Here is a 14,958-nt window from a genome sequence, read left to right as displayed (position 1 = left end):
GAACACCCGCAGTTGAGCACGCGACAGCAGAGCACATGGACGGCGCAGGGCCGCAGAGCTCCTGCGCATCACGGGCTCCCCTCCTCGCCTCCATGAGCTCTCTTCAGACGTCCTCTCAGCTGAAGGCTCACAGCCCAAAGCAGCCACCCTGTCCCCTGTTCTCCCAGATCTGCAAGAACGCCAGGCACTGGGCATCCGCGTGGCCACGCTGGGAAAAGGGGGAGAGCCAAGAGGCTGGAAGATGTGGAGAAGGCGAGCAGAATGAGGGCACACCGGGCCTCCATCAACCGTCAGCCAGTAACAGGGCTGGTGCACACACGGCAGTGGGAGTTGGGGGGGTGGGTCACAACCCATGCTTCTCATTGAAGGACAAGGAGGACAGTCTGCTGGGAAGGGTCTGGGGTGAATGGGAGTGTGGTGAAATGGTTTCTGAGGGTTTCTGAGCACACCGACTGAGGACAACACAGCGCAAGGGAGCCTGGATGCAAGAAGTCCACAGGTCACCCTGCACCTGCAGTGTTCCCTTCAAAGCTTAGAAACCAAGTCTAGAAAAAGGGAGCAACCAGCTGGCACAATCTTTAATCCAACATGGTCTGCCTACCCACTGTCCCCAGGCTCATCATGGAGAGTCTGCAGCCTGACCACCAGGTCCCAAGTACCTGGGATACAGCGGCTAACCCAGCCTGGAACCCCTCAGAGCCCCCCACTGCTCTGACCACCTCGCACTAACCTGGCCTCCTACTCCTCAACACAGCAGTGCCCTGTGTCAGCCCCTCTCTCCAGACCTCAGCTGACAGCCTCACCCACCGCCCAGGGCCAGGCCCACCTCTCCCACGCCTCCCCCCTGCCTTAGGGCCTCCTCAGAGCTCCTCCACTCCAAGTGTGAGGCTCTTCTCAGAACACTCCCCACCCCAGGGGCAGCCCCACCTCCCCTTGGAGAGGCTCCCTCCACATCTGCTGCTACTGCCTTCTTCTTCCAAGCTGCACCCAAGGGCCGACAATTAGCGCAGGCCAGGCCCCTTCCAGGGACGGGTCCCCCACCCAAGGACCCGTTTACATTTTCCCCTGCTGGGGGCACCGTCCTGCTCTGCCCTCTACTTTCTGCTCCCTCCGGTCCTTCCATCAGATACGAGTGTGGTGAAGATAGAGAATGCTCCCCAGCGCGCTCTCGGATACGAGGTGCTGCCACCACACAGGCTGCAAGTTACCTCGGGGGGTCTGGTTGTGACCTACATGGTGGATTCCTGCTTATCACCCTGTTTGGGGGAACACAGAGTGCCCAGTGCTTACTAAAGAAAGCTACTTCATCATTAAGAGACCCACTACCTTTTTCCGTGTGTTCTATGATCTGACGGATGGCTTTCTTCAGACTGTTGGCTCTGAGCATGAGCTGTTCCCGAGGACGGAATATCTGTGGCCGGGCAGGGCATGCCGACCCCACCGAGCGGTCCCCTGTGGAGCCACAGCCGCTGCCCGCCCCATCTCCATCTTCCACCTCCTCTGCAATGGTGGGGGGCGGGGTGGGCAGGGAGGAAGAGGCCTGGGACTCATCATCCAGGGTCTTGAGGAGAGAGTCCAGCTTCTCTTTCAGGACAGAGCACTAGTGGAAAACAAACGGAATGGGGCGGAGTGTTTCTCTGTCCCACACCCTCCTGCCCAGGGGCACAGGGACAAACCTTCTTGGCCATGACCTCTGACTCCTCCGAGCTCTCGGTGGTCTTCTCATAGGCCTTTCCCACCCGAGCCACGAAATCCTTCACTGTCTCACAGAGCACTCTGTGGGAGGAAACGTGAAAAGACACTTCCAGGGAAAGTTCTGCCTGGGAACCGGGCACCCTGTGAGGTTGACCCCTGGCTCCCCCGAGGCTGCCGGGCACTCACTTAGCCGAGGAGATCACCACCGAGTGCTGGTCGGACGTCAGGATTTTAGAAAGATGCGCCGCGACCGAGTCTTCATAGAAGAGAATTTGTTGCACCTACAGTTACCCCAAGACAGGGAGGCATGACCAGAAGCTCACAGCACACTCACCCTCATCCCCGGCTAGCCTGGGGCATCCGCTTCCTTCACGCGCCAACCTGAGATTTGCTAGTGTGGCTGAAAGATTTCAAAGTTTCCTCAAGCTGGGAACAGACAGATTTTAACAAAAAAGACCATGTGGAGCCAAAGTGCAGAGAGATTGCGCCACTTTAGTCTGACTACACATCCCCAGTCCGCACTGGGAGTTGCAATCTTCGATCCTGGGGCCTCATGGCAGCAAGGCCAACAGGCAGGCCTCCTTAACTAAGGCTCCATTCCCAGTGGACAACACATTTCTCTTTCTGGTCAGGACTTGGCCCTGGCCCCTCTCCTCTCAGTGTAAAGGACCCCGTCACCACTCACCTCCACCTGCTAATGGGGGTTACCATGTGACAAACATTTGACGCTCAAGCCCAGGGCCAGCCAGACAGTAAATATTTCAGACTTTACAGTCTATATTCTTCCTCAAAACGTACAAGCCATAGTTTGCTCGTTGGCCAGGTCGGAGCAGGCATGGGCAGACTGGAGCCGGGGGGGGGGGTCATCGTTTGCAGACCGCTACCCTAGCCCACTGTCCTTGACCCTCCCAATGGAGAGACAGCCCTTGGCAGAGCATTCTCTCCACTCAGCCAGCAGCCAGCCTGCCCAGGGGGAGGAGCACGGCTATGTGCCCAGTGCTGCACTGGTCTGGGCAAAATCTAGGCCCTGAGGGGACCATTAAGTCCCACAAAATGAAGAGAAGAGCTGAACCCTGAACTAGCACAGGCTGACCATAAGGGCAGCAAGATGAAGGGGGGTCTAGAGAAGGTGGGTCCGGAGAGGGAGCCTGGGGCCTGGTGGGGACGATGGGCACACAGGAACAGTCTCGGGAATGTATGCTGTGACAGCAGGAAGTCCTAAGTCATCACAAGGGATCCCAAATGCTGGAGTAACCCCAGGAAGCCCCCCAGATGACCCCAAAGCCCACAAGGTAGTCGGAATTCACTCAGCTCCGGTACCACCTGGGGCTGAGCCCATACCTCTGCGGGTCTAACCTCAGGCTGGACATTTATAGAGAGGCTCATCACCGGAGGGCGGGGGACGAGGCCTGAACTGGTGAGTGGGCTGGAAAGATGATGCCCGGTGGGGGAAACAGCAAATACCTCAGAGCCCTCACTGAAGTCTTCGGTGCCCATGGAAGAGGAGGCCTGCCGCGGGAGTTTGGTCTCATAAGCCATGACACTCCACCTGCACACAGGGAGGCAGCCGTCAGCAGGTCAGCCCAGCCCCTGGAAAGCTAACACTCTGACTTTATCCGGAAGCCCTTTCTCTCCACTCTGCGGCCCACAACTGAGAACAAGCGTCACAACCAGTAAGGCATACAGCCCTCCTGAAGGAGGGGGAAAGGATCCCAGGAAGGAACACCTGCTTCCACAAGAGAAAGGTTCCCCTTCTGCAGAATGCTAAACCTCCCCAACACCCTCCCCCGACCCAGCCAGTAGCCAGCTCCCCAGGTGTGAGCATTTCACAGGCTCCAAAGGCACAGACACCTCCCTTAAAGAGAGAAGACACAGCAGGACAGCCAGTGTGCGCTCAAAATCACACTGTCAATCGCAACTGCAGGATCCTTCCCAAGACCATGAAGCGTTTTCAGTGAGGCCAATTTCCCACAGGCATGTGCTTAGTGGGATTTCCTACTTCTAGCTCAGAACTAAAAGTAGCTCACTCAAAAAGGATGCCAAAATATTTTTCAACTTACCCAGGACAATTACCCAGAACTCAGATTCTTCTGGGAACAGAACATGGGGAAACGGGATTGCCCTGCCTTGTGATAAGGCCGACTCTGCTCAGTGTCCACAAGGGGCAGAGCCGCCCTCTCCAACACCCCAAGGCCTCCCCATATCCGAGCACAAGGGCCCGGTTCCTCACCTATTCTGGTTGCTTTTACCTTCTGCATAACCTGATGAAAAGTCAGAAACTACCAGAATAAAAGAATTCCTAATCAGGTGTAATTTTTTTCCAACAGACTCTAGCTGAATTTACCAAATAAATTAACTCTCCATCTCTCAACACCCCGCAAGGTAGCTGGGATTTTCTTCTTTTCCTAACAAGGAATCTAAGACACAGCAAGACTGAGTAAAATACTCAAGTTCATGCAACTCTCAGTGACAGGGCAGGGATTTACATCCCAGATCTGTCTGATTCTTCCATGTTTCTTACCAAAGTGTAATTCTCGTCCAGTGTTCATATTAGTTTCAGGTGCAAACACTGATTCAATCATTCTCATTCAGGTCCAATTTCTACAAACGGGTAGAAATTTCTACATTCTCTGGGGAGTCCCACTAATCCCTGGTCAAGGTGACCTGCCTTGTGTGGCACAAGAACACCCACCACTCACCGGTCCAGCATCTTGGTGCTGGCTCGTTCCAGCTTTTCCAAGATCTGCGGGAGCTGGGTGTCGTCGTCACAGGCTGAGCCCCAGCCTAACACTCGAGCCAGGTCGTTCCCTGTGCCAAGGGGCAACACTCCCAGCTGACACTGGCAGGACACAGAGGGGAAGACACGGCATTAAACACCCTCATTACCTACACAGGCAGCTAAGTTCAGTGAGATTCTCCTCTAAGATGGGTGGGATCCCATAATCTAGGCAGAGCCCACAGGAGACCACTGAGGGTCTTCTAAGCTGAGAGATTACAGAACCATCTGAGCCACCCTCTCCCACACCCATTTCTCATCTTGACACTTAATCCTCTATGATCTCTCTGATACAAATTTTGAAACTCCTTTCCTTCCCATTTTCACTGCTCTGGCCACAATCCTGTCCCTTTCTTTATAGAGAATCGTTCTCTGAGCTCCCCCACTACCTTTCCATCCACTACATCTTACTCACTAATGCCAGGATCAGCTTCCAAAAACATCACCAGTGTCATTTCACTCCTGGCTTCTAAGTCTTATCAAAAACAGGGACCAGCATAAAAGAAATGAAATCTTGCCATTTGCGATGACGTGGATGGAACTAGAGGGTATCATGCTTAGCAAAATAAGTCAATCAGAGAAAGAAAATTAACATACGACCTCCCTGATATGAGGAAGTGGAGATGCAATGTGGGGGGTTTGGAAGGTAGGAAAAGAATAAAAGAAACAAGATGGGATCGGGAGGGAGACAAACCATAAGAGACTCTTAATGTCACAAAACAAACTGAGGGTGGCGGGGGGAGGGGGGTAGGGAGAGGGTGGTGGGGTTATGGACATTGGGGAGGGTATGTGCTATGGTGAGTGCTGTGAAGTGTGTAAACCTGGTGATTCACAGACCTGTACCCCTGGGGCTAAAAATACATTATATGTTTCTTTAAAAAAAAAAAAAAAAAAAAAGAGGGGCCAGGACATCAACAGTCTAGTCACCAAACCTGAGCACATCCCCCCGCATTCGGCCTCCAGCCTTCCACCTGACCCTCCCCAGAGTGACAGTGTGCACTGCTCAGGCCTGGCCCTCCAGCTGGAACTCTCATCGGGCCAGTTTGGGCTCAGAGAGCTCCCTATATGCTGGATGCCCAAGAACTCAGCCTCCAGCTCCACATGCAGCGTGTGGAAGCACAGTTGGTCCTCTGCAAGGACAAGGAGGCCCAGCACCATGCAGGGAGTACCAGGTGCCAGAGCCTTAAAGAAAAGGAGCAGGCTTCGAGCTGAAGACACAGTAGTGTTTTCACTACTGTGAAGACACCCACCTGCCCCATCAGGAGTGAGGAAGTCAGAGAAACAGAGATGAAGGAGCCACACCAGGAGCTCCAATAAACTCTGTTAAGTCTGAACTTTATCTGAAAGCCAAGGAGCCACCAAAGAATGCTCAGTTAGAATGAATGAGGGTGAGTGTGCAAAACTGCCCGTGGGGAAGGCCCTGAGTAAGGAGCAGTTGGACAGAGGCCTAGATGGACAGAGGCCCGGGGTCAGGTGAGGTGTACTCAGCAGCACACAGGAAGTGGCCTAGACACTGGAGTGTTAAGGCCAGTGATTAACTACAACATGAGGGAGGGCGAGGAAGAATCCAGAATGACTGTCGGATTGCTGGCTTAGATGTCTGGTGGACGGTATTTTCAGACTCCAGGGAAAGAAATGCAGGCTGGGTAGGGCTGAGCAGTAGGCTCTGTGCTGAAAATGCCAGGCCTGAGGCACTCTGAGGCAAGGAGGCAGGCCAGAGGGCAGCCAGGAAAAAGAGAAACAGAGAAAGGGTGAGGGTGGGATATCAGGGAAGCCAGGCAACTGGGGGAGTGACCAGGACCAAGTGCCACAGAGAAGCCAAAGGAGATGGATGCTCAGTGAACTCAGCGGAATGGATGTAAGGAGATGACTGGCCTCCCTGGCTTCCTGACTCGTGATAATGAACTTTGTAAATAATCCCGGACCCAAGTGTACTAGTCCACCTTCACCACAAGGGGGCAGTATGTGCCTGAGCGGAGCAGTCCACCTGCACAGGCCCGGTTCAGATGGGCCGCCTCTCCGCATCATCCCCAGGCCCAGGGCTCACCACAGACAACAGAAGTCCACCCACCTACTGAGACCAGCAACACTAAGAGTCAGGAGACAAGGCTACATCTCTGAAAAACATGCCCAAGTCAGGTCGAAGATTTGAAAAACCTATGTTGAAAGCAAATGACAAACTAGGAAAAATAGGACAAATGAGAAATTTATATTCCTAATATAACAATAATTCTTAGAAATCAAATGTTTTAAAAAGGTAAATATCATAACAGAAAACTAGACAAAAAACATGAACACCTGATTCATCTAAAAATTCATAGTTAACCGAGATGTTTGACTTCATCAGTATTGAAGAAATCAAAATCAAGCCTACCTTTTTTGTCTACTTAGGCAAAACTAGGAAGAGAAGCAATAGACAGTGAAGGGGAAGGGACAGCTTTTGCAGCATCAGGAAGGGAAACTGGCGCAGCACCGGCCAAGAGCAACCACAGCCAGCACAGAGCAGGGAGGCAAGACAACCTGGGCCACACGGCTCCACCGATGGAAAACCATCGCAAGGCTTTCTATTTACTGATGAGCGGCACAAGGCAAAACACAGTAACAGGACCATGTGTAATGTGAATCTGTTTAAATTAAAACAGCATCATATCTTACACTATATATACATGTCGACAGAAGGGCTGAAAGAGAGTCACTGAAATGTTAGTGGCAGTGGTTAATGCTGGGGGGTGGGGAATGAGGATGATGGAGCAAAGTGGAAAATCAATGAACATTTTTTTTGTTTTTCAAACAGGAAAATCTATTTTTAATTTAATAGCATGAAAATTAAAAAAAAAAAAAAAAAGAAAGAAACAAAAAAAGACATTAAGTCCAGTGAACCCAGTGACCTAACGTTCTCGTTTACTTCTGCTCTCTCCCCGCAAGCTGCAGATTCTACCACTACCCAAGAGAAGCCAGTGGGGCGCCGTGGGATGGCAGTCCCATTCAACTTGCTCCTGCCTGGGACCTCCAAGGACTGGAATTTCTTTCGTAGCTCCCTTCACTTCTAACTGTGATGTTCCCATTCCTACAGCACAGCTCCTGAGCCTTGTGATGCCATCAGGCTGCCCGCTCTTCCCTCTGAGACCCTCGCCACACCCTGCCAAGGGGACAAGGAGCATCATGGAACCAGAGCATCACTCTCCCCTGGCTGGGCCCCTACATGGCCACGTACCTGTTTATGAAGATTGAGGCTGTCGATTTCAGAGAGAACCCAGCCAACACTGCCATCCCCACCACAAACCAGAATCCGGAATGTATCAAACTTCTGGAATAAGCGTAAGCTGCAGAGAAAAGAGAATGTCAAAGAAATGAGGTCCATTCTAAAGGACAAATGATGGTCAGCAAGTCCTGAGCCAAAAGGCCCCACTGCACTGCTTTTGGCTGACCTGTGTCCCCACTGTGAACAGGCCTCTGGGAGCCAGAGCCCAGGTGTGCTCAGGCTCAGCCCACTGGGCTGCCCACCCATGCCTCTGTGCCCACTGCCCCTCACTCACATAGCTCAGGAGCCCTAGGCTACTACTGCCCCTCCCTCCCAGGTGTGAGATCCATCAAGTTCCCCTCAAATCTGTCTCCATCTCCCTCCTATGCTCCTCTTGGGCACCTGCTACAGACAATGTCCCTTCAGAACACCACAGCCTTCTGCTCATTCCTCACCCTCCTCCTGAGAGGCCTTCTCTGGGTTTTGGCTTCAGGGACCACACAGATACCAATGACCCTGAATGATGTCCTCCAGGCTTTCCTGAAGGAAAACACTTCACCCGTCTACAAGAACATGTCACTCCATATTCTACAGGCACCTCCTCGAAGTGCTTCCTTCCTCAGAGAACGGCAGCCTCCTCCCTACCTCACATCTCCTTAGGGAACCCTCCAATTCATGCCACCAGCATGACCTTCCCAAAAGTCTTGCCGAGTCTCTAGCTTTATTATCATTATATTTTAAAAGATTTTATTTATTTATTTGACAGACAGAGATCACAGCAGGCAGAGAGAGAGAGAAGCAGGCTCCCTGCTGAGCAGAGAGCCCTACTTGGGCCTCGATCCACCCAGGTACCCCTAGCTTTATTATTTTAAATAGGCTTCATACCCAGCAGGGAGCCCAACTTGGAGCTTGAACTCATAACCCTGAGATCAAGACCTGAGTTGAAATCAAGAGTTTGATGCGTAACTGACTGAGCCCCCCTGGCACCCTAACTGTCTAGCTTTAGAAGCTGCCACTTCAGGGCGCCTGGGTGGCTCAGTGGGTTAAAGCCTCTGCCTTCGGCTCCGGTCATGATCCCAGGGTCCTGGGATCGAGCCCCGCATCGGGCTCTCTGCTCAGCAGGGAGCCTGCTTTCTCCTCTCTCTCTCTCTGCCTGCCTCTCTGCCTACTTGTAATCTGTCAAATAAATAAATAAAATCTTAAAAAAAAAAAAAGAAGAAGAAGAAGAAGAAGCTGCCACTTGTTTCCAACAAATGCTCAAACCTCTCGGCCTGGAGCTGCCTGCTACCTGTCCCAGCTCCACAGCTTTCCCAGCCACCCCACCATGTCCTCCCCTCTCTGCACACGAGCGCCCTCTGCCTACCAGGCTGCCCGCCTCCCTCTGTGCCACTGGAACACTAACTCTTCTCCAGCGCCAGCTCGGCAGAGAGACTAAGAGACTCTCCAGTTCATTTGTATGCCCCTTCCCTGGGCTCCTAAACAATCTGTACATAGCCCTGGTCACGCCACAGATTGTCCTGTTCTGTGACCTTGACTACCCGTTTGTGTGTTGGGCACCCTGAAAACAAGGTCCCTACCTTACTTGCCCTTGCAGCTGGCACAGAGTCCTGGCCAGAGAAGTCCTCACAAAACAAACAGGGATGAGTGACACAGCACAAAACTGAGGCTATCAGCAGGGCTGAGGGCCTGAAGCAACAAGACTGCGCCTGACCTTTAGGTTGTGAGAGAAATGGCCACGTATGCTCTCTTGCGAACACTGGTCTCTCTCAGGCCTTCCTTCTCTGGAGAAGATGGGACACATCCAGACTGGGAACCAGGAAAATGAAGCAGGGCCTCCAAGTTTTGTGGTGAACTGCAGGAGGTCAAGGCTGCTTCCCAGAAACAGGAACTTACTAAACCAACACCCACGGCATCTCCACGGGGGCTCCCACAGGGGGCTGGTCCCCAGGGAACTCCTAGGGCCGACTGCAGGGGGCAGTCGGGGGTTTGCAGGGCCTGCCCCACCCATTCCACAGGCTCCACCCAACGATCTGCCCCCCCCACCCCCGGCTGTCTACAGGCCCAGTTTGGGATACAAAGGCTTGTGATGATCCCACCACTAGTGCCATTTTTTAACTAAAATGACTTTTCTTTTTTTAAAGACTCTCAAACCAAGAGTGAATGTGCTCCCACACACAGACCAACAGTTGAGCAGTCCATGTGCAGAAATGCGTGGAGCATGGCCTCTCAGGACCAGGCCAGCAAGCTGCCACCCGTGACTGCTTCCCAGCAGGGCCTTGCTGCCCATGAGGAAAAGCGACATGCCAGACCCCTAGGGCGCCAGCGGGCATGCTCCTTTCCCCTGACAGGGGCCCAACACAAGGTTCCAGAACAACACACTCCCAAGAGCCTCCGAGGCCAAAACACACCAGAGAACACATTCTGCAAGCTCTTTCCCCAGCAAATATCCTGGACAATCTCCCTTCCAGGCAAGGCCACCTCCTAGAGCCCTACCTTGAACTGGTGCTGCCAAGCAAGGAATCTAACAGTTCATTACAGCAGCAAATGTTCTCCACAAACTACACAATGTACAAAAGGAAAAAGAACACACCTCACATCCCCAGCTAACAGAGAAAGGCCTAATTACTTTGCCGTACACACTGGGCTTCACATGTCTGCACACGTCACGGTCCCTGTAAGTACAGGGTACCTGTGAGATAAGAGACCTCCTGTGTCCCCCCAGATGAAGACTCTCCCTGGGAACCTCACTGGAGAAACATGGCCTCCTCAGTCCCAGGCTCCACTACAGAGAACGAGAGGACCTGTAATGGCTGGTGTGAGGACACGCCCATGCTGACAGACACAAAAAGCAGGCCATTGTGATAGGAGATAACAGGAGGGAACCAATTTCAAAGTGTGTCTGTACAACTGAAAGACACACATGAAAGCTAGAGAGACAAGCAGCTCTACTCACTGTTCAACAGAGACTATTTTTATTTCTTATTTAAATTTGTCTGTATCTTTGAATCATTTAGTTCACGAGCAATGCATTATCTTCAAATGTTTTTAGAACTCCAAAACTTTATAAGCTTCGACTTTATAAGCTTCCTACCCGAGGTGTGGTCCTCCATTCATGAGGTCAAAGACCTGGGCAGGGTTCAGCAGCTGTTTGAATCTTCTGAGGAACTTCACACCCTGGTTGTCACCACTTTTCGAATTGACAAAGACCAACAGTGGGCTTGTGCAGGATGGAGGGCACGTGGCCTTCCAGAAGCCTGGATGTGAGGATGGAAAGGGAGAGGGAAAAATGAGAAAGCTGTCCAAAAGCCCAGCAGGGGCCCCATCATATAAAAAAGCAGCCAACACCTGCAAGAGACCTGTAACTTCCACGTGTGTGCCCAGTCACCAGCCAGAGAGATCAAGAAACAATCTTCCCCATCCCCATTCCCCATGGAGAAGGATGGGGGTCCCAGGCAGTTTGACTTTATGCTTACATGACTCAAGTTCAGAAAGACCATGTACCTCACTGCTGTCCTTCCCTTGCTCTCAGTCTGGAGGAGCTAGTTCCTAAGATCCATACTCCAGTTTCCCACCTTCTACCAAGGCCTGTGAATACACACCATCATCTACCACCTAGACAGGGGAGCAGGTGCAGGTGAGCACACTGGTTCACATCTGCTGCTCGATGGAAGCCAGCAGATGGAGAGCACAGTGCACCAGCTCCCGTCCAAGCGTACTCAATGGCCACCAGACTCCTTTACCACCTCTGTGTACATCTTCTCACCCCAGCCACCATGCCTGACCACTTCCCGACATCATCCCCAAATCACCAGCATCACTCATCCTGGTGCAGGGAAGGGGAGAATGTGGGTGAGCCAGGAGAGCACGAAGCACCCACCGTCAGAATCGATGCTGTTGAGCGCTGTGGGTGGGATGACCGACACCTTGCACAGGCCCAGCGGGCACTTGGTCTGTAAGGACTCTTTACAGGACGTATGCACCTGAAACACATCACAAGGGGTCACCGGCAGCCCCCGGAACACTCCCTGCCACTTCGGGAATGGGCACTTCGGGACCAGCTGAGAACGCACAGGGAGCAGATGCCAGGCCCGTGCAGCCTGCCCACTCACCATGGCCTTACACCAGAGGCAGCGCCAGTCCTGCAGGCGTAGCACACTGCCACATGTCTTGTCGCACACTGTGCACTTGGCACTCACAGGCAGGTTTCCTTCCAGCCACTGATGCGGCATGGCAATCTGCAAAGCACAGAGACGTGTGCACTAAGGACGTCCCCAGAGCCCCACACACAGGCCAGGAAGCCCTCATGTGAAAACGCTCTGGAATAACTCAACAAAGACCTGCTCCCCGACATAAGCAGGGGGAGGGCAGGGTCTGCAGCATGCTGCCCGGCACCCCACTCCTGCTGCCAGTGGGCACAGCACGACTCACAGGGACAGGCTGAGAGGCGCAGTGGACCATGCTGAGCCCCCCACACCCAGTGCGAGCAGAAGTGAGCACAGGCCAGTGGAGGCAGAGGGCCCCCTGCCCCAATGCCAGCATGAGGGGGAGAGGGTCGGTGCAGGGTTGTCAGGGTCCCCCATGCATACCCCATCCTCATCCTCAATGATGTCCTTCCCGATGGAGGCCAGCGTGGTCCACTTGCAGTTGTTGGTTGCGCGCACTGCACACCGCTTGTGGGCCTTAAATTTGCACACTGTGAGAGAACAGATGCAGGACCGTCAAGCCTCGACCCCGAGCCTCGCTCAGCACAGTGCTCCCCGTGCTTGAGGAGGCGGTCCAGCACGACCTGCCCTGCTCTTCCAGGACCGCTGGGAACAAACAATGAACACACTCCGTGTTGTAAATGACAGAGCGGGGGCACGCGCAGAGTCTGAGCACAGTGAGACCAGCATCCAGAACCACAGGCGTTCGCTTCGTGGGACTGCACATGGGCTCTGACCCGACTCCTCAGCCCTGCCCAGCAGCACGAGTGCCACTGCGAACCATGCTGCAAGTACAGTCACCAAAATTTAAAAATCACAGGATTTCTATGTCACCAAATTGTCTCTCTTTTTTTCCACCATTTTTTAAAAGATTTTATTTATTTATGGGTACGTGAATGGCTGAGTCAGTTAAGTGCCCAACTCTTGATTTCAGCTCAGGTTCGCCTCAGGGTCCTGGGACAGAGCCCCATGCTGGGCTCCAAGCTCAGTGAGAAGTCTGCTTTTCTCTCTCCCTCTGTCTCACCCCTTGCTTACACTCTCACTCTGTCAAATAAATAAATCTTTAAAAAGTTTTTTTTTTTTTTTTAAATTCAAGAGAGTGTGAGAATGCATGCGGGGAAGGTGTGGCATGGACAGAGAGGGAGGGAGAGGGACAGACTCTGTGCTGAGCATTGAACTCAACATGGGGCTCGATCTCACAACCCTGAGATCATAAGCTGAGTTAAAATCAAGAGCTGGACGCTTCACCAACTGAGCCACGCAGGCACCCCCCGACCATTTAAAATGTACAAACCATTCTTAACCTCACAGGCAGTACAAGAACAGGAGCAGGGAGGGAACTGGCCCAGGGTCCAGGACTGGTCTGCCTCCACTCCTGCCCTCTGTTCTGTGTGCCATTATAAGCTGCCCTCCAGGTCCGGAAGACCACATTTAATGGGTTTATCACAGCTCAGTTTACTGAAGGACATACCTACCTCGGGGAGCATAGATTTGTAACCTCTTTTCCTCTGTGTTCTTCATGTTTCCTCTCGGTGTCTCATTACCACTACTTCACTTTTTACTTTGTTCCGTTACTAATACAAAATAATTTATCAGACTCCTTAGTAGATAAAATAAACAAGCATGGAGTCCCAGAAATTACTTTCTACTGACTGATTTGTGGGGACCATTCAAGAGTTTCTAAGGTTTCATCAGGTCCAACCTCAGACCACGTTTCCCAGCAGAGTACCATGCTGCTCATACCTTCACAGGACAATCCGTGAGATGTGACCCCGGACAGAGCCTCCCGGCACACGTTGCAGTAGGTCGGCCTCGCATGGGAGCAGGCGTACCAGTTGTGCATCCCTGAGAAATGGTCCATGCTATACTGGGTAGGCTGCAAGAACAGAAGAGGGATGGCAAAGATAAGGTGTCCCTTCGACATCCTTGAATGTGGTAACTTCAATGGGATTCAATAAAGTTTCCAAGAGAGGAGAGGAGAACAGCATCAGCCGAAAGGACAAGGAACGAGCCTTAATTTTACCAGGAATATGCGATAAAGTGAGTGTCAGACGGCTCAGTCCACACATGGCTGATGCTCGACGGCAGAATATTAACGGGTTGGCAATAAGAAGGGATATTTCTCTTTCCAGACCTCAAAGTGCTCCCTGTTCTGGACGGTTTTCAGTGCTGCAATCCACTCTTCCATTTCCTTCCTGTTATCGGCACACAAGATGAGTTTCCTACACGGAGTGATGACCTAGAAAGAAACAAGAAATATAGGCTATAGAGCAATGAACAAAGGACAAACACTAACAACTATACAAACTTCCAAAAATCTACTTTCACCATATATATTTTTTTAATGAAAAAGGGCAGACTCGTTCAGATTCTCAATTGAACCAAACATAAAAATGATCATCATGGATCATTAAAAATCAAGAAAAGTCTCAAACTCAAAAGACAATCAAATTTAGTTTATACATTCACCAAAAACCAACTTCAGCAGACATTCACCAACCACCTACCACTTAGGCCATGGTAATAAGCCACAGGAAATTTTTAAAAAGGAAAGAAAACACAACTGCTATCACTCCAAAGAGCTCACAGATTGAGGTCCAGCACCTGAACAGTCTAGGAAAATATCGTCCAAGTTACTCTAAATATGATGTTAACATTTCAAATGTATCATACATAATGTTCTTGTATAAAACTCTGTACTGTGTGACAAGAGAAAAACAACCAGCTACTATACTCAAGGGCTTGAACAACTTAACTGGAAATGAGGTCAAGAACCTGGTAATAATCAACAAATGAAAATTGTATCTACAACATATAAAGAGTTTTTACAAATCAATAGAAAAATCTTTCTTACCAAGAAAAGCCATGAACTTGCATTTCACAGAAGAAATACAAAGCGCTAATAAATAAAAAGATGCTTAACTGCTCTAGTCATTGGGGAACACAGATGAAAGAAGCCAACTATTTTTCACCTATCAGACTGGCAAAGTTTTGAAAGATGGTAATCTGGTGTTGCAGAAGTATGGGAGAAAAGAGCTCTCCTC

The 14,958-nt window shown here is 51.5% G+C and overlaps 1 protein-coding gene across 3 annotated transcripts in view; it reads right to left on the bottom strand.

Moving 5' to 3' along the window:
* DGKD (diacylglycerol kinase delta) overlaps positions 1-14,958 on the bottom strand; it is a 113,212-nt gene that overhangs the window by 26,097 nt on the left and 72,157 nt on the right. For all 3 annotated transcript variants that reach the window (XM_044241882.1, XM_044241883.1, XM_044241884.1), the window contains 12 exons: positions 14,049-14,153; positions 13,658-13,790; positions 12,299-12,405; positions 11,822-11,947; positions 11,590-11,692; positions 10,804-10,966; positions 7,686-7,794; positions 4,395-4,534; positions 3,160-3,244; positions 1,882-1,976; positions 1,677-1,776; positions 1,327-1,600 (listed from right to left, as the gene is read on the bottom strand). In XM_044241882.1, the coding sequence (XP_044097817.1) occupies positions 1,327-1,600; positions 1,677-1,776; positions 1,882-1,976; positions 3,160-3,244; positions 4,395-4,534; positions 7,686-7,794; positions 10,804-10,966; positions 11,590-11,692; positions 11,822-11,947; positions 12,299-12,405; positions 13,658-13,790; positions 14,049-14,153 (1,540 nt within the window). The remainder of the gene's footprint in view (positions 1-1,326; positions 1,601-1,676; positions 1,777-1,881; positions 1,977-3,159; positions 3,245-4,394; positions 4,535-7,685; positions 7,795-10,803; positions 10,967-11,589; positions 11,693-11,821; positions 11,948-12,298; positions 12,406-13,657; positions 13,791-14,048; positions 14,154-14,958) is intronic.

This window comes from Neovison vison, chromosome 3, assembly GCF_020171115.1.
Source record: "Neovison vison isolate M4711 chromosome 3, ASM_NN_V1, whole genome shotgun sequence".
NCBI classification, from domain to species: Eukaryota; Metazoa; Chordata; class Mammalia; order Carnivora; family Mustelidae; genus Neogale; species Neogale vison.
The sequence above is the reverse complement of the archived record's forward strand: the minus strand, read 5'-3'. Positions and strand labels throughout refer to the sequence as shown.